Source organism: Takifugu flavidus, chromosome 22, assembly GCF_003711565.1.
Source record: "Takifugu flavidus isolate HTHZ2018 chromosome 22, ASM371156v2, whole genome shotgun sequence".
NCBI lineage: Eukaryota > Metazoa > Chordata > Actinopteri > Tetraodontiformes > Tetraodontidae > Takifugu > Takifugu flavidus.
Window position 1 is genome coordinate 4,539,357 of NC_079541.1, and position 27,213 is coordinate 4,566,569.

Genomic DNA, 27,213 nt, shown 5'->3' on the forward strand with positions numbered 1-27,213 from the left:
GGGATCGAGGCCCCCCTCCCCTCCTCGCCAAAATGATTCATTTTTCTATTATTGCGATGAGCCTGTGAAACCAACTATGTAATCAATGATGGGTTTGTAACCAGCAGCGGCACTTTGGGGCAAATGTGTTTATTTTAGAAAACAATGCAGTGTCTTGAGTGATTATGTGAAGTAAAAAAACAGGTTTTGAGATTTAATGGGAAATGAGAGAGCAAAAGTAGTCATTTATGACAAAATAATCAAACTGCTGTATGCAAATACAGCAATAAACCTTTTTTTAATCTACAATCAGAGTTTGAATGTTGTGCTCGGAGCTACATTTTGCAGAGCAGTCGGATTTGTTTCTAGATTACTGCTTGTGGAAACAATAATACACTTGCAGCCCTGACATTTGTCAGTCTGTTGGATGCAACCTGTCGACTGTGGCAAAATCGTTTCACGTCATTTCTTCTGTGCGCCGGAACAACCTTAAAAGTGCAAAAATCAATAAGCCTGCACCTCCAATTTCATACCCGTTTTTGTCACCGTGCTGCCGTTTGAAAGTGATCATGTGGGTCGATAAGTGCAAATTACAGTAGCCGCCACTTCCACACTGTTAATGGGCAAACTTACAAAGAGTTCGGCGCGACGCTTCTCGTCCTCAGTTGCGAGTCGCTCTCTTATTATGGCTTGCTGTAGGCTCTCCTGGGCCAAGCCCCGCTGAGCAGACAGGATTCTGGAGATTTCATCTTGGACCTGGGATTGCGTCTCAGCCTGGACCTTGGATCTTGTCCGGGCCTTTTCTTCCTCTAGCCTGAGGAGTCAATATTTTTTCATTATTAATTCACATCATACGAACTGTTCGACTAGAATTAAAAGGCTAGTGTTAATAATAAATCATACAGAGGATAAAACATGATTGATTTCTAGTGCTAATGTCAGTTTCATCCCCAGATATCATTACTCTGACCAAGCCAGAAAACAGAGGGGCAAATTAGAAGTAAATATCAATCAGAAAATAAGAAAAACTGTAAATGGAATTAAAAAAATCTGATGCTCCATAACAAGTTCAGCCCTTTCAGACAGTTTTAGATTATCATTTCCAAATAATTTACAATCAGGAATGACTGGATGACAACTTTCTGATAGGATACAAGAGATAACAATCCTTCCCCCAAACAAGGATCCATAGAGTGAGCGATAACGGAGGGAGTTCTCTCTGTGCAGACTGCCATCTGAACCCTGTCGCCGAGTTCCCATAGTTGCCTAGCAACGCAATCCCCACTCAGCGACAGAGCACTCCATTGGCGAACAGGAGGAACGTCCCTGAAAACCCAGAAAGTCATCTTCTGCTTGGAATCAAAAAGGATGGCGGCAAGGTAAAATAAACACGGAGCAGACAGAAGCGAGCGTCTAAATGAATAATGACAGACAGAAGGTAGGAGGCGAGGAAATTTTTAAAAAGTTATGAGGCAGAAAGCCTTGTGAGGAGTTCTGTCGGCTGAATGGCACATGGAGGCTTTATTCCACAGAGGCACAATGTTAATTAAAAGAAATGCTCGAATCCAGAACATTGACATGAATCAGCTTCGTGGTGATGCTCTGAAGGTAGCAAACCTTTGTTTACGGAGAAGCGTTAAAACTGAACGCCTCATTAAGCCTGTGCATTGCTCATCATGAAAGCACTAGCACATTTTTGTTGTCAAGTCTCAGGTAACAGCTACAGTACAAGACAACTGAATATGTGTGAATTATTAGCTTCCAACATGTCTTCCTTCAGGTTTTCAAGTTTTATCTATATTATTATTATGAAACTGGCCAGTATCCTACAGCACTGTTTTGGAGCAGACAGGTATATTTAATGAAAATATGTCCCATGACTTCAAGCTTCCATTTGCCCCACAACACCACTAAATGTCAAAGAGCAGGAGAGGGCAGAATAAGAGGAAAAAAATCGAGGGGAGGGAGCGTGAGTGAGCACCGGCAACATGACATGTTTGGCCCTGAGGAAGTGAAGCAAAGAAGGAGTGAAGCAGAGTGGGAGAGAGGGAGAGAGAGATGGAGGGAGACCAGCCACGTCCAGTCTCACAGTCCACTGGGCTGCACGCGTAAGCACACTCCATCCATCATCTGGCTCCAACTCACGCACACTTGGACAGACGGTCCCACACACACATCTAAGATACCTTCTAATGGCCTCTTACTTTTGCCATTTTCCAATAAACCCGCCTGCCAGTGCTCTACATCGGCTATGTTTCTCAAAAATGTCTTCTAATTTTCCCGCCGCAGCGTACACTGGCTGGTTTGGAGGTAGTTATGCGGGTCAAATTTAGATGCCAGTCAAACTTATTTAGCGAGACTTTCATCCCTGCTTGGTGCAATGATAATAATCATATTAACCTAGTGTTCCAGGAAAACCCTGCAAGCAATTATTGTTCAAACTGACTGCACTATTCTGCCAAATTTTTAATTTATTTTCAATTAAGATTTAATCAAATTATTTTTTGCGAGCGTTTAAAATGTGGCAGTGTCTATTAGTTATAAACAGCAGAATTGACACACACATTTACTACCGAAACCTGTAGCCTCAAAAAGTAAAGGAAGCCAAGAAAACAGGCAGAAATTATTAAAAATAAAAGTGTACCTAGTACTACACAACTACTACTACAAGTGCTAACTGAAGCAAAGCCTGCTGTAACTAGCTGGATGCTATCTGTCTGCCTCACCTCTATTGCTCTCCAGTCATTATTGACCTGTCCCTGGGATATTGGACACATTTTTCATTGGAGTGTAAAAGATTGGCAATGGGTAGGAAAGGGTAGCTCAGAGGTAGCCACAGGGAGAGGAAAAAATAGTACCTGGAGATAGGGGGCAAAAAAACCACATGTCTTCAGAGGAAGAGAGAATGTTTTGTTTGGGGATTCTTCTTTTTTTAACCCTGTATAGAAATGTGATTTGGGGACAGGAATGTTTGAATCCCAGAAGCAAAGATGAAAATCCATTACAAATTAGATAATATTTATTTGAAGAGCCAGAGGGACTTGAAATACCATCAAAATGAAAAATAGCAAACTTGCAAATCCCAAGAATCACTGTGGTCATCCTTTGTTGCTTTATATTTCTACCTGTTCTCTCCATCAGTAAGATGCATCTTTAATCCTCCTTTCGTAGAGTCCTTTATACCAGTGCACACTCAACTGAGCCCTCTTGAAACAAAGGCATTTAAAGACTCGATGCAATATTGATGTTAGGAATAATGTCTCTGAATACTGCCTATGAATATTTTATGAGTTTATGCACTCTTCCTGACACACGTGCTCACAGACAAACACATGAACACAGGTGCTGTGAAATGCCGGCCGGAGTATGAATTAAGCATAGGGGAAACAAACAGCGGCGCAGTGAGAAAATTAATCGGAGCCCAACACTGCTGAAGGAAGCAGAAAAGCTCTTTTGTAGTTCCAGTTTTCCAAAATTGCCTCTGCAATATTTTCACAGCTACAGTCAGAGACAGTTTTGAAGGCAGGTTTTCTGCCCGTTTTAGATTTTCTGTTAAATTCCATGACTTCCAAGAACCTGTAGGTTACATGAGAAACTAAATAACAAAAATTTGAATGAAATTACAACTAACCGAGTACTATAAATCATAACACAGAAAAAGTGTGCCAGGAGAGCAAAGAGATCAGTCAATAACTATTCATGTTCACTGGAAGCACTGGCAGCAGGATGTTACATGACTTTTCAGGCTGTATTTACAGCCCAACAACAGTTACTCCTGCTCTACTCCAGCTTGGAAATCCAGGGCTACTCGAAGCAAATGTTGAATGTCTGCAGTGCAAATCATCTCGAAAGATTATTGTTGCTGCTGCCTTCAAAAGCAGTCGTACAAGTGCATTTATAAAATAAAAAAATAAAAAAAAAAAACACCTTTGTATTTGGAATCATTTCACCAATACCTCATTTTCTGATGTTTCATTTGGTTTTCTGAACTTAACTTATGAATTATGCTCCTTTTCAAGTGGAGATGAAGTAGATAGGTTAAAAAACAAAAAAAGCTGGAAGCCCTCTGATTGCCGAAGTTTTTGCTGTCTAACCACTTTGTGAACTTTCTTTGTTGAGAGTTTCTGCCATTGTGGGCCAACGTATTTCTGTGTGATCAAAGATAAAAGCTCAACAAATCGGTCAGCGAGATCGCCCGCGTCTGACCTGGGAGCAATAACAAATTCACCAGGCGGCTCGGTCTGAGCTCTGGGAATACAGAGACTTTGAGAGAAGGTCAGTGTTCTCAGTCAACAGCTGATTTAATGGGCAGAAGTTTCAAAAGAACAACTAACCTTTAAGTGTTGGGCGCACAATTTTCATGCAAAAGAAGGGAGTGGAAAATAGAATGGCAGAGTGCACACAGCATAGAAATACTGATAATATTGAGAAAAATGACATATAAAGGAAAGTGGGAGAATAATAAAGAAGAGAATGGTCAAATGGTGATGCAGGGTATGATAGGCTGAAGGAGAAGAGACAAGACAGTGCGTGAGTCGCCCTCTTCTTATCCCTTCTCTCTCATGCTTTTCTCCGACTTGTTCTGCTCTAATGCCTCACAAAGACGAAGCAAAGGCAAATCTGCTCCCTGCAGCCGCTCCTGGAAACAAACGAGTTTACAACTGCACCCAAATGAACTCCTCACTGAGCCTGTACTCTACTCCTATACCACGGCAAACACATGCAAATCCTGATCTCTGGAGTTCAAGTATGGCCCTTTAGCCAAACACAAGATGCACTGCCTCATCTAAACACTTCTGTCCATTGCAATTCCCTCCGTTTATTTATTCTACACTGCCTAGCAAAATAACACTACGGGAATGTTCATGCCTGGAGTCCTAGTGCCCAACAATCTGACATTATTTTCAGGTTTCACTTCTGTTACACCTGTTCTTTTTTTTTTAAACTGCATTTCAAACCCACTGTGGAATAATCCTGATGAATTATTCATGTTTTCCCCTAAAACTGCTGTGCACACAACCAGAGAACAGAGAACAAAAGGAATGATGGGCTATATTAGCATGTATATGTTCAAGCTTTGCCTTGGGATTTACAAACTGACCGTTTACAAGGCCAGAGGATCAGCTGGTGCTCCTGAACACTATATAACGTCATCCATTTCTCTACACTATAACAAATGCAAAAGAAAAAGGAAAAGCAGAAAAGGAAGGGAACCCGAATGAAGAATAAAGGAATTTAAGAGGCTGCATAAATGAACTGTTTATCTGGTTTACAGTTCTTTGCTTTGCAAGCGTCACTTATTTCATTTTATGTGACTCACAAGAAATGTGTGGGCAAGAACGGAGCATCCGTGAAAGCGTTTAATGAGCAGACTGACTGCAGGGATGACTGTAGGGGTTGAAAATAACCTTGAGATTCTGGCCTCCTGTATTTGTTGTGTGCACATGTATGCGCTTGTTTCCAGTGACCTGGGGCTTCACGTTTTCCCCGTGTTCAAGCTGTGCAGCAGTTTCACTCCAGGGTTCTATTGTGGCCTTGTTATCCAAGCTTCAATACACACAAACACTTTTACCTCTAGTTTCCCACCTGAATCTTTGTCTTCCAACACAGCAAAGACCTTAATCAGCGCGCCTCATTTGCTTACAACCAAAAACTCCCTTTCCTTCATGCCTGTACTGTGGAAAGGTGAACTATGCTGTAATTCAATTATACTTTTACAACCAATTTGGGGGAAAATGTGTTGTCCTGGCATTTCTCTTATCCACTTAAATTAAAGTCACCTTTACGGCAATAAGTGCAGAAAAGTTCAACTGTGTCAAAAAAAGCAGATCTGAGATTTTTAAAATGCTACTGATGTGTTAAATTCGAAAACAGGAGGTTTATAAATTGTTTTTTGGAAATAAATTCTATGCATGAGCCTACTTGGAGATGAAAATACATTTTTGTGGTCACATTTTTCTAAATAAAAGCTAGATTTACCTGGTATTACTCCGAGTTTACGACATGGAAATTGCAACACAGTACCCAATAAAAACGTCTTAAAATATGCTGTGCAAAATGTCTCCCCCTACCGGTGGTTGTTCAAATGAAGCCAGCATCCAAGATTAAATGTTTGAACGCTGTTGCTGTAGATTGGTACCAACAGAGTAGAGGTGAATTTATTAACACTCTGTAGGTTGTGAGTTTAACTTATTTGAAAGACTAGATGAGTTTAACGGGAAGGATTTTTGGAATGTTGGTGTACTGGCAGTAATGGAACTGGTCACTCCCCTGAATATGGGACAAAAATGTCACTGGCAACTATAAGTTGCTAATTCAACAAAACCAGAGGATATTAAGATTGGTGTGGAGAGGAGAGGTGCGGAGAGGAGAGGAGAGGTGCGGAGAGGAGAGGAGAGGAGAGGAGAGGAGAGGAGAGGAGAGGAGAGGAGAGGAGAGGAGAGGCTACCATGAAGAGTGAGTTTCATCATCAGGCAGAGCTAATGCATCACCCATTCAACACCCAGGAAATTACCTCAGGATAGTGCCCTTCTTTCTCAGACAAGATTAATTGATCCAGCGAGAACAAAAAGGGAAAAGACATAGATGTAGTGGGAAGGAAAAAAACTTGTTGATGAGCTTCGGAAGAGGGGTAGATTGAAAACACAGAAGGGATCAAAAAAGACTGAGGCTGACCTTTTTGACTATTAATGAAAAAGTAAAGTGGTCACATGTGAAAATGCATTTCTAATGAAAGGGAGAAGTGGTATCGACAAAGGTGCTGACTCCCGATTCAATCTGAACCGGAGAGGAATTAGAGAGAATAAGGAGGGCAGGGAGCAAGGGTGCCAGCAGGGGAAGCTTGATTTCATCTCATAAAAATGTGGTAATATCTCATTTGGTTAGAAAAATTGTTGCAATAGGGTGTGTGTGTGTGTGTGTGTGTGTGTGTGTGTGTGTGTGTGTGTGTGTGTGTGTGTGCTAACCAGGCTTGAAGCTCCTGTTCCGCCTTGGCCCTGTCTTGTTCAAAGCCTTTATATAGCTCATCAGTGATCTTCTTCCTCAGTGCCTCTTCATCAACTGGAAAGAAATGGGGGGGGGGGGCGGCGAATTGAGAGAGGGGTTAAAAATTAATATTAATGCTTTGCAGCTGCAACAACTTTTAGATATTATTTTTTAACACAGATTTGATTTTTCCATAGAGTATAATCAGATGCATGGATTCAATGGCTGAAATGGGTGATAGAATTTTGTGAGTGACTCTGGCTTTGGGGTTCCCAGAGGAATCACTAAATGCTGAAATGATGGTGACAGTGATGAAGGAAACAACATTCTATCACATTATTAAGATACACAGTACGGGTGAAGAAAACAATGGAAAAAACTCAGGAATAATACAATGTTTAGTTGTGGCTTAAAGCCTTTTACAGTTTATTAACACTTAAAATCATCATGCAAATATGGAGAACTTTACATTGCAAATAAAAACCTAAAGCTAAAAAAAAAAGAAAATATGCCACACACACTTCCCCCACAAACCGTATCACCCGACCCTGCAATCCCCATATATTCACGTCAGGAACATCATACATGTCTGACTCCGTGTCTCCATGGTCTCTATCCTGGCAGGTAATTAAGCATGAAAGTAAAGATGCCAGTCAGCGATCGGGGCCCAAAACGTGCTCTGAACACACAAGTGCCATGCAGCGTGCTGCAACGCAGCAGCGAGGGGGGCGGCGGGTGAGATGGGAGGGGTGTCTGAGTGTGTCAAGATTACTCTCCCACTGTATTAGTTAGCTGGGATAATCCCTTTGTCAAGGTCTATTACAGCTTGGTACCTGGCATGTGTTCACTGCAGGCCACTGGCCACTTCATAGGGCTGCTGGATCGGTCAAAACACATCAATTAAATACTTAAAATATTGTCAGGCATATATTCTGATATGTTTCTGGTATTTTGATATATTTCCCAGACACTGTAAAGGCTCTTTTAGATAAGTCATAGTCGTGTTTTCGAAGACAGGGCTACATTACATTAAATCGTAGCTCATTAGCATGTTTTTCCACCTCCACCGACTGTCATTCTAGTCCTTTTTCCCAGCCTTTCAGCAGCTTCGTCACACCCACACTCTTAATGTACCCTCAAGTGACATTTCAGCTTAAACACAGAAAATCACTGTGTTAACTTCATTTTTCTCTGCAGTAAAATGACACGTAACAAGGTCCCACAATCCAGCCGCGGTTGGCTGCGGTGAAGAGGCTGAATAAACATCAGGTACAGGTAGGTTTTGACAAAAACTACAGCAAACACAGGGAGTGATTGACAGTTGACACATTTTACGGCAAAGTGCACCCTGAAGCGGAGACTGCTGTCGTCCAACGCCGTCGAAATGTTCAACGTGGACACACACACACACACACACACAAAAACAATCATCCGGTCTGACGGCATTCAGAAACACAGGGATCTCACAGCAATGGAGAATCTAATTACAACTCTGTTAAGACTTGCAACAATGACCTTTAGGTCTGCCTTTTCCAACACTGCCTTTCAACGTAGTGATGCAATTTTCCAAAAAAAATAAATGACAGACCATCAAGTGATGCAACCGCAGCTTAACACAAACTCTACAGTGATATTTTGCAAGTAATTTGTCCCAAATCATCATGTTTGGAGAAAAAGAGTATATTATTAACAATTATACAGTATCAAAAATGCAGATTTTGCATCAATGCATTGTAATTATAAATACTAGGCAGAAAACAGAAGCACTGCTTCAATTCAAAGGTCAGCCTTGCCATTGTGTTACTTTCTCCCACCAGCTAAAACTGACATTTCTAAGCTGACCACCTTTTAAACTATCTTAGATTTGCCCTTCAGCAGTGCAACGTGAAAAGTAAAAGATTTAAAAGTCCTCCAAGTTCAGTTTAGCCGAAGCAACTCTTCCTATCACCCCGGGCCCGTAAAGGGAGGCTTCAAATATCTCATGGGCCTGCAGGGTCAACCACAGAACAGGTTCTGATATGATAAACGCTGTCTGGGGTCCTTGAGGGAGCCTGGTTCGGGTCAGAAACAATTCCAGATCGACAGCAGAGGTGTCAATCCCAAGTATGACATGTAAATGTTAAAAAGATTAAAAACTCATCATCTTCTTAGACGTGTTGCTCTCCTTTCCATTTCCGCCAATCACCAGACCCTGTGGAAGAGGAACCCTCTCCCATAGAAGAGGAGAGGTGGCGGAGCGCAGGCTATTGGCGTCTGAGATAATAGACAAGGCAAATTGCGCTTCTCATCAGAAGTTTCATTAACCCCAGGACCTGCGTGGAAGGCATAATCTGTAACATTACCACTCTCTCACGTTTCCCACGTCTAGTCAATTCAAGGAACACCTTTCGCCATTTTCATAATGGGAGAGAGACAAAAGAAATGCTGCACCAAGAAGAATCAGCCACATCCGAGAGATGGGAGCAGCTACTTCCTATCGCTAACTTGGCTAATTCTGTCTGGGTTATTAAAGTAATTAACTGACATTTTCAGTTGACAAAGTCCATTTTGATGGAGGTGATAACAGGTTGCACAGCCCACCCCTATGTAGAATCACCCACAGTTTTTAGAGTTCTTTCCTTTAACTCTCCCATGTCCCCCTACTGCATCTGAGGGACGACTTTAGGCTAGCTATTAGCCTATCGCAGTGTGTGGGCTACGGCATGAATATTTATGGTGCATCGGCGAAGGTGTAGGAGGTTCAACCTTGACTGTGGTTTAATCAGCACACATTCTGACTCAGACCATGATTTGAGAGACAACCGACCCGCTGCGAGCCTCATTCGATACCCAACTCTCGCGGACACACATAATCAATGTCTGCCTCATTACGGTTGCACCCTTTTAGGATTGAGCTGAACTTTGCAACTTTCTTTTAACAAGATTCACATTTGCATTCATCATGCCTTTTTATTTTGACTTCCTTGAGATAAGCTTGCTTTATCAATTGTTAAAAATGTTTTCCCCCATTATTTTTCAGACAAGTTATAGGTATATATTAACCTTTAAGGTCACCTAATAAGGTGTCCACAGGGAAAATATAGCACATAACAACATGCTACCCATGAGATACCTGAAAATAATTGACAAGATTTGCCCATGAAGACAGTCATTAAATGGCAAAAGCAACAAACAAAATTACAGCAAATAAAACACACATTTAAAAACCATCTAATGAATTTTCCCATTTGTGTATCTATCCTAAAATTGCAGTGTCGAAGTCATGTCTACATCTGTCCGTTCCAAGGAGAGAAACATCAGAGGTTTGGTACCCCGCTACATCAGATTACTGCACTTTTATTGATAGGGAAGCAGCTATAAGGTCAAAACCCACAATGACTGATGGTGAGTGAAAATAATTAGCCATAGAGCAGAGAAATAACTCTGGGGTAAAGATAAATAACAAATAAAGGAGGCTCGTGGCTAGAACAAGATTCAATGTCATATCACAGAAGCCCTTCAGCTGAATAAAGACGCACGGACACGCCAACAGCCTCCTGCTCTTAATGAGGCCTGGTGGTTTGTTGTGTGAAACTGTGGAGGTGTCGTTTTAATCACTAGAGTCACTGTGGCGTGGCATAAGTTGGCCCTTTTTAATTACCTTACTGATTGAGCCCACTCAAGGATGGGGACGACTGCCCACGTCCGATGCTGCCCTTTGGAAAAGCAAGACCCACGCCCCGTCTTGTTCTTCATAATGAACAAGTAACTTTCCGATACCCTCGAGATATGCACGCACACTAAAGAGCCGAAAAGGCTGAAGTTAAAGCCAGAGCTTGGATTCAAGTCGTGCATGAAACCTCTTACAACCTCCTATAAACTTTATGTAAGAAAGAATCAGCTCTTTTTTCATCAGTCCTTCCCAAACAACCACCCACACAAACATTCCCTTGTTTGTTGCGCGGGGACAAGTTAGAAAACTTAAAAGGTGCTGTTTCACTACACCAGAGGCAATGAGGCTGACGAATACTGCAATAAATGCAAGTCTGAAACACACCTAATTTCTTATAGGTGCCTTTTGGATGCTGCCAACTATCAGTGGAAAAAGTGCTCTGTAACATCTAACACCTCCAGTTTTATGTTAAACTGAATTTAACACAGCCGACTCTGTTTTCTTCAGTAATAATCAATTTAAAATAAGCAAAAAACAGATCATAACAAGAAAAGGAGGCCGTTTGAGAACATGAATTAGCATGAGTCAAATAAAAGAAGAAAAAACAACTATTTTAGCCTGAAAAACTCCAGATTGACTGAAAATAACAGCAGTGGGAGATTCAAACGATGGTAATTTTTCCAATAAAAGCTTACTGAAAGTGCACATTTAACTCAGTTTTCAATCTCTGATAAATGTAGAGGCACCCGTGGGCCTCGTAAATGCCCAGCTATGGTATTTGGCTGGTTGTAAAGTTTCAAAGTATACTTTTCTGTCAACAATAGCAACAATAATGAGAGCTATTCTCATATGAGAATCATGATGCAGACCTGACACATAAAACAAAGTGATGAAAGACACTAAAGTGCCATAAAACCAATACAAATTTCATATGAGCAATTGTTAATTGTGGAGGTCAGCTGAATTCATCAATGGGGGAACTATAAAAAGTTAAAAAGAATCTCATATATTGCTAAGAATTGAAGAACGGTGATAGTTAAACTCACTATTTCTGATACCGTCACATACAACAAATGTCTAATAATGACAGATGAAGCTCCACTGTGTCGGAGGCAGAAGAGAGGGACGCTAATTACGGCATCAATTTATTAACAGTATTACAAGAGAAAAATTAATCATTTCATTAAAAGTGAGAGAATGGCAATGAATTATAATATGACTAAGGCTACTGCAAGGCCCACGTTTAAAAAGAAGACTAATTACAAACTGTAAGCAAACTTTGAGACCCTAAGCCTTAATGTGGTTCAAAGTAAACACCCACACAATATACATAATTAAAATTGAGCGAAACTGGACTTAAAATAAATCCTTTAACAGTTCAATTTTTTTATAACCTTTAGCTTCTAATTATTCATACTAATGAAGATGTGCCAGTGACATTTCAGGACAGAATAAACTATAGCAAAGAATAAGTTTCTCCTGCAGTTGACTATTGTCATAAAAGGTCTACAGAAGCTGTTCTGCTTCTTCTACGTAGGAGAAGCTGAAATTCAGTCTGATTTGTCAAAAATCCAGAATCACGATTTCAATTAAAGGTGAATATTGTGCTTGTTTTGATCAGGAAACATGCGAGGTTGTAAAAATTCTTATAACCATCTACCAGAGTACGTTTAAAACTTTATAAATTTATACTTCTGATATTTTTAGGCTTATTGGATCAATTTCTCTCAAAGTGATCCACAAGCAGAAGATAATAAACAGAATTGTGGAGGAAACGCAGAGTGAAGGAGGACCTGTTCATTGCTGCTGCGGTCTGTGTTGAGGAGATCAATCATCAGACTTATTAGCACCTCCCCAGAAATTAGGGTTAATACTTGTGAAATTTCTACAAATTCAACTCCAACTCACCAGCTGGTGCGGGAGGAGGTGGTGGGGCAGAACTGGACTCAGACACTACTGCTGGCTCCGCAACAGGAGGAGAGCATACTGGTTCCACTGGAGACTGAGAAGGATGGGCAAATGGTTCACAAGGAGGAGTAGACTCAGGTAAGGGAGGTGCAGCAACATCCCGGCAAGGAGGAGGGACTGGCGGCACGACGGCAACAGATTCAAAATCAGTGAGGGAAGAAAGGGGTTCTGATTCAGGAAGCGAGGAAAAAAGGATTGGTTCAATCTTGACAGCATGGGAAGATGGTATGGGTTCAGGTGAAGATGAAGAAGCAATGGGTTCAACCAAAGGTTTGTTTAAGGGAGGAGTGAAAGCAATGGGCTGATTTACAGCAAGAGGAGAATGTGTAATATCCTCTTTTACCTCAGGTGCAGCAGGGCAGGGAGCAGGAACCACAGGAGGGGAAGAACTAGGCGGCAGGAGAGTTGAAGGCAAAGTAACTGGCTCATTAGCAGCAACATTATTAGGCAGAGCGGGTGCCACAGCAGCCTCAGAAGCAGGTGTTTGGACAGCTTTATCAGCAGCCATGGGCGATGGGGATGGGCACACCATTTCAATAATAGTGGGCGCTGCTACCTGCTCTGTCGGAGGAGGCGGTGAAGGTGGAGCCACGGGTTCAACAACAGGAGGAGGTGGAGGCAAGGAGGTAATTGGGTCAAAAAGGGGGGGCACTGGACGCAGGAGGGGAGGTGGTGGAGGTGGAACATCTTCACGTTTACGAGGAGGAGGAGGAGTGGAAGTTTCCCTCATACGGTTGATGACATTCTCAGACAGCTGCAACAGACAGTTCAAACTTATTAGGCTCTTAAGCTAAATGGCTGGGCTGAATTAGCTAGAGAAAACAATTGTAATTTTGGACTACTACATCATTTTTAGGGCGAGGACAATAAACAATGTCACTTTCATTCATGTTTTTATTGACAGCGGAACACGAGGCTCGTGACGTCAGCGTCAACACTACCACAAGGACATTCAAACGTTTGCCCCGTTTCTATACCTCAGCTGTATTTTATCAAACTACGTTAGTTTATTCTTCGTGGTTTTACAATGAAAGCAACGGCCTCCTTGTTACAACACCTTAGCTAATCCTGAGAGATCTAGACGAGCCACGCAGCTAACAATAGCTGGTTTGGTTATAGCTTTTAGCCTTGAAGACGCGGCCGCGGCTGCACTTTCCACGCTGTTTATTCAACATTATGCTGGTTTGTGTTGCTGTCACTTACCCGTATGCCCTTCACCACAGTAATGTTGTCATTCTCATCTGACTCAAATGACACGCGGTGGGTACTGTTTTTGCCTCCCATGTCAAACCGCAGATTGTATGTTTTCTACCTATTAAAAGGAACTCTGTCCAACTGAGTTCAGTATCCTTGAGCACCACTGGAAATAGAAATTAATGACCGAGGCCCAAAAGTACTTTGGCAGTTATTCGCTTCCTTAGTATGACGTAGTTGAATAACGCCGTTCTTGATTGGACAAGAGCTTGCATCCTTCTGTACATCGATAATTTCTATTGGTTCGTCTATATGGGAGGTAAAGCGATGTAATTACTCTTTGAGTCAAACTTTCTTAGTCAGATCAGCATTTCTTGCATCTTTCCACCAATATTAGCTTTTTGATTACGAATATAAAACAACAAAAGACCAACAACACATCAATAAAAATGGGTAGAATTTTTAATGGGAAGTAATGTATAAATTCCACACATAAACCAAAACACTAATAAATACAAAATAGTGTCTGGAAAAGATCCTTCGTTAAAGTCATGAAAGTGGCAGCACACTTGGTAAAGGGTAAAAATATGTTTTAAATAGCCTATAATTGGACTTAAATGCTCATAATCATGACAACATCATTGACAATGGAGTTTAATGACAGTAGTCTGAGAGGAATTTTAAAATGATACTTTGATGGACAAATTGTATTCAAGCAATATTGCATTTGTATAGGTTTTTTAAATCTCCTTTTTTCCTTTTTTCTTTTATGGATTTCAGTCAAGGACTTCTTTCTCTTTGTGGTGGTGGCAGTGGCAAATTAAACCGAAAGGCTCCATCACGTGCATTATAGCTTGTCGGCCTTTGGTTTTACTTGTACAAATAAACCACTGGCATAAGTCACTCGAAAGAAAAGCAATGACGCTCTTTGGCGACAGCAAAGTCCTGGACACCCCAGAGATGAGGCCCAATTCCCATTGAGCATAGTTTTAAATCACTTCTAAATGTAATTTCTGCTCATTACTGTCATCACATAATTGATATTGCTCTCTGTATGTCTTTGCAGGTTGTACATCAAATTGTCTCATCCTCGGGATAAATGTGAGGACAATAAATGCAAATTTTATTTTGCCATGTTAAGTATTGGTGCTCTCAGTGGAAAACATGAGTCAAATGAAATCTCTCATCAACACCTCAGGTTTGGATGGCTGCTGTCAAAAGAGGACGTGGTAAGATATTGATGCCTGCACTTGTCAGTTAGGAAGCTTAAAGTCAGTAACAGGCCATCACAATAAATCCAAACACAAAAGATTAGATGTGAACAAACAGAAGCAACATTACTTCTACCATCGGTGGTAAGCAGTTAAACACAATTAGAAACAGCAAAATCAAGTCCAGAGTTAAAAGCCGGCAGTCACAAACATATTAAAAATAAGCCAACACAGACAGATGGAAAAGTGTTCATTTAAACAGGTATTATGATTGAATTCTTATTGGTGCAATTGAGTAATATGAAAATCTGAAAAGTTACCACTGTTCTTACACAGTAATATGACATTTCTTACACTTTTGAGACCATTTTGGCTATATTGTATACAAAGAAGGAAAAAAATGCATGAATGTCCTGTGTTGCACAAATATGTGATTTATAGGTACACAGGGAAGAAAAAATAATCTTCTGATGTATTAAAAAAGTCTGCTGCAGATGTGTTCAATCATTGCATGTTGGATACCTTCTTTTTAATATTGTATGCCATATCAGTTTCAGAAACTAATATTGCCTTGTAGTACACAAAGTTACAGCTTGAAATGTGATATGTTTTGAGAAGAAGGGGATATTATAAGGAATGACAGTTCATAAGAATCAGCCTTGAAACTTTATCTTTCTCACACCCACCACGATAATCTAATGCAATTTTATTTTATTATTTGTGATTTCTGCCTCGTGCATTTTTGCAGTACTGTTCAAACAAATAAATCAATCCAACCCCTCTCAGGAATGCATTGTGGTTCAGTGTACTGAAATATGAGAAGAGAAAATTCCTAAGCTCCGGCAATTTCTTTAAAAACCTCAACAATAATTACTCTGAATATTTTGCAAGTTTCTATGGTCACAATATGAATCCACAGGCTAAAGTTCAGTCGTGGATCCCCTATTTACTTGGAATTAGATTCCTAAAAGCAAGCAAATGTGAGTAAGTTATAGTTTAATGAAGATTTGGAAAGAGACCCCTTTTAATTTGACACATTTTCAGCCACAATCTGGACTGATTTTAACAAACCATTATTCAATGTTTAGTGGCTTTAAGCATCAAGTAACTGAAGAATTAAATCTAATGCCAATTCTTCTGTCGATTCGTTGTTGTTAACTGTTCACCTACAAATGTTCCACAAAGACCTATTTGCCCTTTCACACACAGGCGAATCCATCATAGCATATCGCTAAATGTCCACACACACATCAAGCTGAAAGAAATAACCTTGATATCAGCTGGCTGAAGAAAGGATGGCCTGTTGATTAACGCGGTTGATGGGACATGGGCTGCAGGGAAAGCTGATAAGAACTTAAAATTAAACCTGGACCCGGGGAAAAAAAATAGCAGCTTTTACATGGCACACTTTTTTCTTTCTTACTCTCTCTCTTTCTAAAGACACAAAGCACAACAAAGTGTTATCTCATCAGACCACCAGCACATCAATCAGCGTCCAGGCTTCAAGGAATCGACCCATCTTGGCCCAGAATCAATGCCCTTCTCATTCTTACTGGTACAGCAAAGATTGTCAGAGATAAAGCACAGGTAAGCCACACAAACCTAGCACTTTATGTTCTAAATGGGAAAACCAATTAACTCATTGACACATACTCTTTTTCTCACTTTTTCCTCTGTTCAACCTATCCTTTATCAATTTTTTAAGGTAACATTTCAAATGTACAATAAAATACTTCTATTTGTTTGCATACATTATCTGTTTTCCATATTTAGCCATAGTTTTAAAAATATGTTCCTTTTTTTGAAACCAGAAAAATATCACATATTAACACAATATATTGTATACTGTATATTTATACAGTTTGGGGAATGGGACTGAAATTATTAATTATAGTTTAAATAATAAATATAGAACGTTTAGTGTAGTATACTTTCATCAAAATTTGATGGGGTAGTTATTGCAGAGGACAGTTTTAACTGCATCAAACTGATCGAGGATTTTCTCACTGCTTAAACTCAAACTCCCAGAATTCCAAGGTGTAACCACGTGCGTCAGTCTTCCTGTTTGGGTGCCGCAGCTGGAAAAATGGCAGCTGATACAGGGAGATACAGGAGCACAGTTAATAAAAACAAAGACCCTTCTGGTCTGCTAATCTCGGTCATAAGGTAAGGTTTGTCATCTCCTTATATCAAAATAATGACGCAGTTAAATCGTCTACAAATTTTGATTGCATTCATGGACAGATACAGCTTGACAGTTAGCTTTCATGCTAAAGCTACACATTAGCGACGTCCTTCCTGTATTGAAAATACTTTAAAAAAAGAGTCCTCCCACGTTATATTTACGCTTGAATTGTGCGGCGTGAATGTTATCTTTTTATGCTCTTAAAAGACTATTAAAGCTTTAATATCTGTCAATGCATGACTCATCGAATATGAAAAATCATTGATTGTTTTAGCCATTAACTGCACTAATATACCATTATGTATACTAATAATTGACATGATATTTAATTTGATGTAAAAATCATATTCAGTTTTTAACCCCTACATTTGCTGCCTGAATGAGTTTGTATCCCATCCTACCTTTGCCTTTAGATATAATTTCCTGCACTTTTCTGTCGCCTACTCACAACATCGATGCCCTGTGCAAAATCAGTGATGTAGTCATACATTCGTTCAACTCTTGCTTTCCGTCTTTTATGATACAGGACTCTGTCCAGCAGTGATGATGTACAGGATAGGGAGACGGAGAAGGGACGTCTGGAGGAGGCATTTGAGACTTGCGACAGAGATTTAGATGAACTAATTGTTCAGCATTATGCAGAACTTACCACTGCTATCCGGACATACCAGAGTATCACAGAGCGCATCACCAGTTCCCGGAACAAGATCAAACAGGTTAATGGGTTTCTGTGTTAAAATGTCTGACAAAATGCACCTACTGATCCATTTTATATACGGTAGCTATATATTTACATCTAATTACTTCTACTGATTAGAAATGCTTTTTCTGTTTACAACATTGACCCAATGTTTTCATTCATTATAACCCTTTTTCTTCAGATCACTGAAGACACTGCTGTATTTCAGCTACCACTAATAATTGTACGTTTCATCTCTCCCTTTGCTTAATAGGTGAAGGAGAACCTGCTGTCTTGTAAGATGCTGCTCCATTGCAAACGGGATGAGCTGAGAAAATTGTGGATAGAGGGCATTGAGCACAAGCATGTCCTACAGCTTCTGGATGAAATTGAAAGCATCAAGCAGGTGCCTCAACGGCTGGAGGCATATATGGCCAGCAAGCACTATCTACATGGCACAGATATGCTTGTAAGTACAATAATAATTTGAATAACATAAACTCATTGGCTCCAAAATCTGTATTTATAATAACAAGTGCAATGAGGGTAGTGCTTTTGTTTGCCTGTGAGTTTTGGAGGATTGCATTGATTCAAGTCTGCATCTCTCCGTTCCTTGGATCTCTTTATTCCATCCATTCTGTCACTCTCAGGCAATGTCCTTCAGACTCTGGCAATAATTGGTTTGCTAAAATGAGGTCATACTTAGAAACGGAGATAGCATAAGTGGCAGAGTGCGCCTAAAACACAATAAATTTAACTCTGCGGGTGCAGAGAAAAGAGGATCTTCAGCCTGCGCTGAGTGCTTTCTAAATGGTTCAAGTGGAAGAAGTAACTACTGCAAAGAGTTTTGTAATGCTGACAGTTGCATTGATGTAACATACATGTATTTATTTCTTAAATAAGTAGTGTAAGGGTTTAATCCTAGTTGAATGTGTGCGGTGTGAAACAACCTGATCGGTATGAATTTGGGGCTGCAAGGTCTGGGATCCTCTGAGGAAGAGGCTGGGAACTCCCCGCCCTTCACATTTTACACAGTGTTGCTTTTCTTACATACCTAAATTCAATAACCGGCTCATTATCTCCCTTTACAGGTGAATTAGGAGTTTTGCAGATAATTTTCTTGGTCCCATTTATCATCTTTGAAAATTCTATTGCTTCCATTAGTGCAAACGAGCAGCTTCAGCATTGCTCATTGACTCAGACTCATATTCTCTGCTACACAGCCTTAAGTTTGGTCCCCTGTTGTCTTGTTTGTTCTCAAATCCTTCAGTTTTTTCGGTTGGATATTCTGGGGGGCGTGTGGCGATCAGTAAGGAACACACTTCCTAGCCTCTCTCTTTATGCTCTGATTGTCCATAGGATTGTGTGTTTGTGCGCGTGTGAGTTTGTGTTTTGATGACACTTATCTCTAAGGGCTGACAATTAAAATTCAGACTCTGCCCTCTGTCTGATATTGAATGTCAGTCTTATACCTCATGGGGGTGTCTACTCCCGCTCTTCCTCACTCACGCTGTCTCTCCACATCCCGGCCCTAAACAATCCACGAGTGCCTTCATATCCTTCATTATACTGACAGACCTGCCCTCCTAATGATGTTAACCAGTCTTAGTCTGTCATTCCTCCCCAATGGTAATGAGATATCCCCCTTACAGCCGTGCACCCGTTAAATGATTCACACACTTATAATCATGCATCTATGCATGGTGTAAAAGGTGTACATGCACACACACAGCCAGAAAGCTTTGTAGACAAGTTGAATTATTATATTAAGCCAAAGGGGGCTGACCACACAGTGCATTAGCTCATTTTGGCTAATGTGCTTCTCATTTGCATCAACATACACTTGACCGATGCCCCTTGCCCAATGTCTTTCCTCCAGCTACCCATTTGCTTGTAGCTTGCCATGGCTATGCAAATATTTTTCACAGTGCTATCATCTACCCATTAGTGCCCTTAAAGTGCACACATGTGCACAAAAATAGCTACCCATGTAGACGGAGACATTTTAACTAATGGCATTTATTAATTGCAGTGCTGCTGCTGAGTTTGCTAGCAAAACGGCTTGAAGAGGCAAAAATAAATGGAGGATTTGGATAAATAGAGTGACTCTGGAGAGTATGCTGAGGCATGCAGAGAGACAAGAAGCACTGGTTCTTACCAGGGAGTGAGCAGTTTGTCTGTTATGTGCAGGTGTCTGCAGTGAAGTCCTTAGAAGGCCCGCTGCTTCAGGTGGAAGGGCTTGGTGACCTGCGCCTGGAACTCCACAGTAAGAAGCTCAACATTCACCACGTGCTCATTGATGAGCTGCATCGACATCTCTACATAAAATCCACAAGTCGGCTGGGACACAAGAACAAGGACAAGAATGCAGCTCGTAATGCAGGGTAAATGACCTTAAATTGAGACTAATCAGTTCTTTCATTCAATGTTTCTCACTTGACCCGGTCTGGTCATATATGAAGTGGGAATAACAGCATTTTATAACTGATGTTACATTTATTATGGCTTTGAAAACATAATTCTCTTGGCAGTTACCGGTAGTTTTCTCAGAGGTATGAGAGTATCTTTGCGCGTTTATTGTGCAGCCTACAAAAATTTGACCTAAAAGGTTGCCTCGTTTGAAAAGTTCCGACCGCGTTGGTTTTACTTCATTAAAAGTTGCTCCGTTGCCAGGACAATTGGCCAGAGTACAGATGGTGCCGTACCGATTACTGGCAAAAACAATTAGATCCTGTATAACTTTCCTCCCTGCTTTGTTGTGCGAGCGCCCAAACTGTCGGATGAAAAAAAAACGTGCTGCCCACATCATTTATGAAGTCAAATACCATTAAAATAATAGAAAATAAAGATGCTAGATATGTGGATACAGTCTCTGCTCTTTTCCGTGGAGTTTTTCTTTTAAACTTGGGTGAAAATGTCACCTAGTATCAGTTGATAAATAAGACGACAGAATTCAGCATCCGCAGTTATTATGAGAAACCAGTGAAGCTTCAAATAGGGTTCGCAGCCACTAGGAGAATAATCTTGAATATGTCTATTGCCAGTTTAAGGTCTCATCGAGCAGTTTGACTGATTAGGGCTGATACAACAAAATGGCTTCAAACACTCCCCCGGTGATCCTGTGTTGGGTGGATATGGTATTCAGCATGTGCACGTGTGTGGCGCTGTAATTATGGTGGCAGTAGGCTGGTGAGGTACAATGATTTATTACGGGGGGTCAGCCAGTGACAGATCCCTGGCCTTCCTGTATCGCGTCGCCTCTAACAACAAACCAGCCTCCATACAGCCCAGTCACTTAGCAGGCACCTTGTGTTTATACCGCGCAGCCTAAAAGACCCCAATTGCTTCCTCCCCTGGCTTAGGGCTTGATAAATGGATCATTTGAAAGCAGAAAAGGCCTTTGTTATAGCAGTAGATTTAAAAAAAGAAAAAAGAAATGCAGGTGTTTTTCTACAAAATGTTCCTATGGATGGTTGGTCAAACAGACCATTTCTCCATTTAGTGTCAGTTCAAATGTTTCGGTTGTGCAGTTGCCATATATTTCACGAACGCGATTAAAAGTGGTTGGTGGTAGCTGCCCATAGGGTTACTAGGCTTAGAAGCAGAGGGTTCCCGGTTCAAGTCCCAGTGTGGACAGAATTTGGGAGGTGCCAAAGCCCCCTTAGTGCACCCTCAGAGTCCTGCCGAGGTATCGTTGAGGAAGGTGTTGAACGTTGCTGGTATAGGCTCCAGCAACCTCCCTGTGACCCCAAAAGGAATAAAGCAGTCAAGAAAAGAAAAACCACAATTGAAATCTGTTCCATTTGCTCTTCATATATTGTCCTTTTGCAGCTCTGCAGTTAAAGACACATCTCCTATCCCCATCTTGGATGCCAGCAGCATGTCTACCCCACGCAAGCTCTTGGATTCGTCACAGTTCAGCACACCTGGATCAAGCAGCGGTACAGCTCTTAGATGATATCAGATAGAAAAGAAAGACTTTTTATTTGGAAATTGAAACGGCTGTACAAGCAAAGCTGTTTTTAGGTGTCTTAAACGCTAATAACTTGAAGCTATTAGTGTCACCCTGGCTCCAAATCATTTGTGAATTGCCAACCCATTTGATCCCTATATATATTTTGTAGCATTAAAATTGTCCTCAAATTCAGCACTAATCTGAATTAATGTAGTTTTATAATTTGCTTTTACCCTCAACTCTACCCAAACGCACACTCGTGCATTTTCTCTCCAGTATGTGTCATAACATTATGAAGTATGAAGATCGTTATATGAGTCCCTCGGTGACGTTATAATTATCTTCCTTGCTATCGTCGATACAATCACTAACCCAACATTTCTCTCATCACCGCGGGGGAGCGACATTCATTACTCCCAAACTGGTAACCAGCACTCTAACAGGGGTGAAAATGCACGCTATGGGTGTGTATGGGTTCTGTTCCAGCAGTAGGGGGTGTACTGTAGAATCAGCACTGCATTCCACCCAGGCAGAGCACAGAGGAGCTCAAACAAGAACATAATGAAAAAAAGTTAATCCTGCAATAACTCAGCGTTCCCTTGGTGTTCTTATATTAAACACGGCACTTTGCTCACCACCCACCGCCGACATTGCAACTCGGCAACAAATGGTTTCTTTTGAGATGCAACTCTTAAATGTGTTCCATGTTAATCGCCTTATTAGTGCACCATTCACATATTGGCAAGAACATGAATGGCTTATCAAAGTTACATTTGATGGCTAATTGTCATTTAGCAAAATATCTTTAACTCAGCTCTTTCTGTTTATTCAGAAAAGCAAATAATTCCTTTTTTTTTTTTTTTACAAAATTCTACTGCTTTCTCCACCCTAAGATAATAAAACACTTTTTCTCCAAGTTATACAAATAGAAGCTGCTGTTAATTAGCCATCGCCAGGCAATAAGTGCTTCTGCACCACCATGCTAACCGTATTGGTCACGACACAGCAGCCAACTTCCATCAGTCGCCTAGCTTGCCATTTTGTCTAATAGCATTAAAGCACCTCATTTGTAGCTAGTAATTGTCATAATTATTACACAAACTACAGTCGGAATGGAGGAAATGAGGAAATACACGCAAAGTCCATTAACTTGCCATAAACATTAACTCTCTAAACGTGCCTTGATGGGAAATTGGGAGGCCCCCTCTAATGGAAATTAGAGCATCATTCCATGCTGCCACTCTCAATTTAGCCACTAATGTGGCTAAATTGGATGAAGACAGCATAGGGAGTGGAGGGGTGGACAAGGTAATAAGACAGGTACAGGTGTGTGTTATTACAAAAATAAAATTGCATATGTGTGATTTGCTCTTTCAAGGGAGCTGAAACTGTTATTAGATATATAGGTAGGGTGGGTTATCCTCTCAATGTGAATGCGCACATTTGGTTTATAAAAGTGCAAGTTCACTTTTTATTTCTCTCCTATTTTTTATATCTCCACTGAATCGCTGTCTTACTCAGTACGTGAGCTGCAGCCAGATGTTCGTGAATTAAACCAAGCAGAGCTCCCTGAGGTGGATCCCGAGGAGAACAGCGCCGAGTTCATGGGCATCCTCATCAAGGTAGGCACACAGGCAGCGCTCAGCACGTTATGTTCTATCCGTCCTATGCTCTATGCTGCTTTTATTTTGTTCTGGGCATATGGAAAACCCTTCACGGATTTTGTTGTCATTTTATGTCAGGCTCTTGCCAAATTGAAAAAAATCCCAGAGACCATCAAGGCCATAATGGAGCGCCTGGAACCAGAGCTGAAGCAGATCGTCAAGCGGTCCACCACTCAGATAGCAGACCATGCTTATCAGAGAGGGGAGAGCTTGGCTCAGGAGAGCCAGCCAAGGTACAGTACACAGCAGGGACGGGCAAATCCAGTCCTCGTGGGCCGGAGTCAAGCCGGGTTTTCTATCCTACGGGAAGACACACCACTTTCACCTGAGGTGAAAGCAGTTTCCGCCTGGTAGGACACAAAGCCCGGCTTGGATCCGACCACCAAGGCCTGGATTTTCCAATCTCTGGTATACAGAATAATGGAATATCTAGGTTCACTGAAGAGGACATGACCAATGGATAAATTAAAATGTTTGTTTACAATTTGAGAATCTTGGCGTTCACAATTTTGGTGATGCCAAAATGTTTTTGTGTATCTAGTGCTGGGAGTGAGGGCAGCCGGCCTCATGTTTGGGTTGTAGCCTCAGGGTGTTCATAGTCAGACAGGCAACCAGGTGTGAAACACTGTAAAGGTGACAACTGGATTCACCCCTGCCTCAGACCATGAAAACAGATCCTCTGCTGCTTTAAAACCAGACCGGCCACGCTTAAGGACACACACACACACACACACACACACAAAGCCTCACCTGCTGGAGTGGACTGGTACATTTTAAAAGCAGTCACATCCTCTCCTGCCCACATCCACACCGTGAGCGCGCAGGCTCGGCAAACACAGGGTCTCAGTCCACTGATCCTGAACCATTTAAGAGCAACGTCTTGTTTTCTGTCAGTGATGTTCTTCCTGGCCTCATCTGCCTTCTTCTCACAGTTGCCTGCTGAATCTCATCTGACCTCGGTGTGACAGGGCAGTGCGTGGCTCATTCCCGGCACCACACTTTTACAGATTGCTTCAAGCTAGCCCGTGTGTTAGCACTTAATGTGGCTTGTTTTTGGATGCACGCACAGCCAGGTCCGCTTACGTTCACTTCAATTTAAACTCAAGGCTTGTTGCTATGGAAACTCCTGCAAATGTACCACTTGCGTGGAACCATGATCTTGCATACTGCACACTATTTTATTTATTATTTTATATATCGCTGCAGTCTCGGAGGAAATACATAATCACTCATAAACCATGCGTACTAGCTTTAAGCTCATATCCACATAGCTCCATTTATGTGCATTTTAACTTCTTTTACAAGATTTTTTACTTTTAGTCACAGGCGGCCACTACAGCCCCCTAAGTGCGTTGCCAAGTTCAATCTTGTTGAATTTTTATCAGTTCAGTTTTATCTTGAGGCGTTAAAATAAATTCCCTGAATTTCAAATGCAAGATTGATTACAAGACTGAGCACTGGTCATTTCTCTGGGTTTTTCCATATCGTGCATTTCTTTGCTCCTGAGAAGTTTGGGAAACAACTGGACTTTGTTCATGTGACTGAAAGGTTCTTAGACCCCTCTTAAATGCCAACGTTGACACCATTCCATTGTCTGCGGCTTGTCAGCTGACCTAATGGCAATCTCATCATCGTCCTCCCAAAGCGAAACAAAGTGCACGCGCAGAAATACTTGTGGTCAATTAGTTAGAGATTGCACGTCCGTGCGAGCACTCCCCTCTCGTCCCTCCCGACCGTTCATCAGCTCCACATGTCAGCTTCGATCTTGAGGGGAAATGAGAATAGAGGTCTTGAACAACAGACAATATGGATTAGGAAGGCCTCCACTGGGAGATAATGAGAAGGACTGGGCACACCAGAGTTTGTGTGTGTACAGAGGGTGGGCTATGAAATATGTTGGGGAGTGTTGAGAAATTACAGCAAAACTGCACCGAATAAAATGTTTTCAGTTCTTAATGCGTGAAAGATAGAGAAAGAGATGAGGAGAGAGGCCGAGGGGATTTCTTGAGTCGTTGACATTTCGCAGCTTCTCTGTCTCATGAACATCTTTCACGCGCTGAGTTATAGCTTATGGTGATTTGTGCCTGCTTTCTTTTCCATTAATAACGTTTACTTTCTCCTGCTGCCAGGTAGTGACAGACAGCCAAGCCAAGTGCCCCAGTGAGCCATCCGTCTTGCCCTTACATTATCCTTGCAGCTCCTAAAGGAAGCCTTGCCCGCTCCCAGTACCGTTTTCCCCTCCACGCCTTTATTTTCTCCAGCATTGAAATAGTCATTTGTATTAACTTGTCGTCCACGATTACGCACGGTCTGTTCACAGAATTCTGATGTATCCCTGCAGCGGTGATTTCCACTGATTTGTTTTTCGTCCATCAGTTGCATTATTAAACGCGCATCCCCACGAGTAAATTGTAAAATCTTTCAAATGCAAATATTAGACAAAAATGGTTGCGTAATACAACCTTTGTGTCTGTTTATGTAACTGCAGTGGCTCTGCTGAGATGAAATAGGCACTTACTGATCCAGGTACATGTTCAGCTAATGCACACTATGCTCACTCTTTACTTTGAAAGCTTTGTCCTTCTGGATGAAGCCAGTATAGACCGTTTGTATGAAAGCATTAGCGTAGATGAGGGAACTGTTACTTTCCAATGCAGTCTCTGTAGTACTCGGTTAAAGTGGAAGGTCTGTTTGCATTTGACCATGCCTTCTCTTCCAGGAAGAGCCAATTAGAACTCACGAATGTAACTCGTTTGAATCTGTTTTGGGTAGCACACTGATGCCAGGTTGAAATAGTTTCAAATAACTGCAACATTTCTTTCATGAAAATACAGGAACTGCACTCTAGATTCACTTTTGCATATGAAGTAATTAATATTTTAGTAGTATGAATTAGTTTGCATGTGTAAACATGGTGTGACTGAGGAGGAGAAAGTGGCTTGTCTGTGGCCCTGTCTTTACTACAAACCAAATTATTGACTGTTGTTTATCTTTCAATAAACACCACTTATGAAAGCATAATTTTTATTTGGATTAAGAGGTCTGCTTATCTAGTTCTTCACTCTGCTCTCTGTGCGTTCATCACTTCCTTTCTACTCTCTCTGGCTCCCTCTACAGGCTTCTTCTGGATCTGCTGGAGCTGCTGTTTGAGAAGTTCAAAGCGGTGGCCCAGGCCCACAGCGTGGTGTTGGCTCACCTGCAGCAGATCGTGGTCCAAAGCCCATCCGGGGCACACGAAGAGGGCATCAAGCTCTATGAGCAGGCCGATGTCTCCGCCAAGATCCAGACAGTACTGCAGGTCAGATAAATAGTTTAAGAGGAAAAGGTTTTCTCCCCATTCAAAAAGGGAATTGTTCACCCAGCCGACATCAAATGCAAATGCTTGTGCGCTGTGTCTGGTGGGATAACAGTCATTGCGTGTTTCTTGGTGTAGTTATTTGATATTTGGCTGTATGCCTTCCAGGGCTTTGATTGCACATAGGGATGCCCTGTAATAGCTCCAAGACTTATAGCAGGTTTTGAGCCATTCCCCAACGTGCACTCAGTGCCAACATCCAGAGGCGCCACTCGCCCTGGCTTCTGTGATGGGAGATAATGTAATCTCTTGATTAGAATACTCATTACATGAAATGAGGGTTTCTTATTCACTCACACATGTTATTATTTTCTGACTGATTGTATCGATAGAAAGGCCCACATTCGTCCTTCCACCTTTATTGCCATTCTTCAAGTCTTTGCTGAT

The 27,213-nt window shown here is 41.4% G+C and overlaps 2 protein-coding genes across 7 annotated transcripts in view; one reads left to right on the forward strand and one right to left on the reverse strand.

Moving 5' to 3' along the window:
- Positions 1–14,022, reverse strand: part of chchd3a (coiled-coil-helix-coiled-coil-helix domain containing 3a) — a 44,265-nt gene extending 30,243 nt beyond the window's left edge. For 5 of the 6 annotated variants that reach the window (XR_008948361.1, XR_008948363.1, XR_008948362.1 and 2 more), the window contains exons 1-5: positions 13,787–14,022; positions 12,927–13,337; positions 12,524–12,617; positions 6,945–7,038; positions 613–793 (exon numbers count right to left, since the gene is read on the reverse strand). Coding sequence is in view for 3 of the 6 variants with exons in the window: in XM_057023136.1 (XP_056879116.1) it covers positions 613–793; positions 6,945–7,038; positions 12,524–12,617; positions 12,927–13,337; positions 13,787–13,867 (861 nt within the window). In the remaining 3 variants the exon portion in view is untranslated. The remainder of the gene's footprint in view (positions 1–612; positions 794–6,944; positions 7,039–12,523; positions 12,618–12,926; positions 13,338–13,786) is intronic. The other variant, XM_057023138.1, reaches the window with a different exon arrangement.
- A 2,485-nt stretch (positions 14,023–16,507) lies between these two features.
- The window catches only part of exoc4 (exocyst complex component 4), a 69,006-nt gene continuing 58,300 nt past the window's right edge, over positions 16,508–27,213 (forward strand). The window contains exons 1-9 of the mRNA XM_057023132.1: positions 16,508–16,575; positions 17,017–17,154; positions 17,700–17,889; positions 18,127–18,321; positions 20,043–20,236; positions 21,684–21,793; positions 23,329–23,429; positions 23,550–23,704; positions 26,589–26,769. Coding sequence (XP_056879112.1) covers positions 16,523–16,575; positions 17,017–17,154; positions 17,700–17,889; positions 18,127–18,321; positions 20,043–20,236; positions 21,684–21,793; positions 23,329–23,429; positions 23,550–23,704; positions 26,589–26,769 — 1,317 coding nt within the window. The 5' untranslated portion in view covers positions 16,508–16,522. The remainder of the gene's footprint in view (positions 16,576–17,016; positions 17,155–17,699; positions 17,890–18,126; positions 18,322–20,042; positions 20,237–21,683; positions 21,794–23,328; positions 23,430–23,549; positions 23,705–26,588; positions 26,770–27,213) is intronic.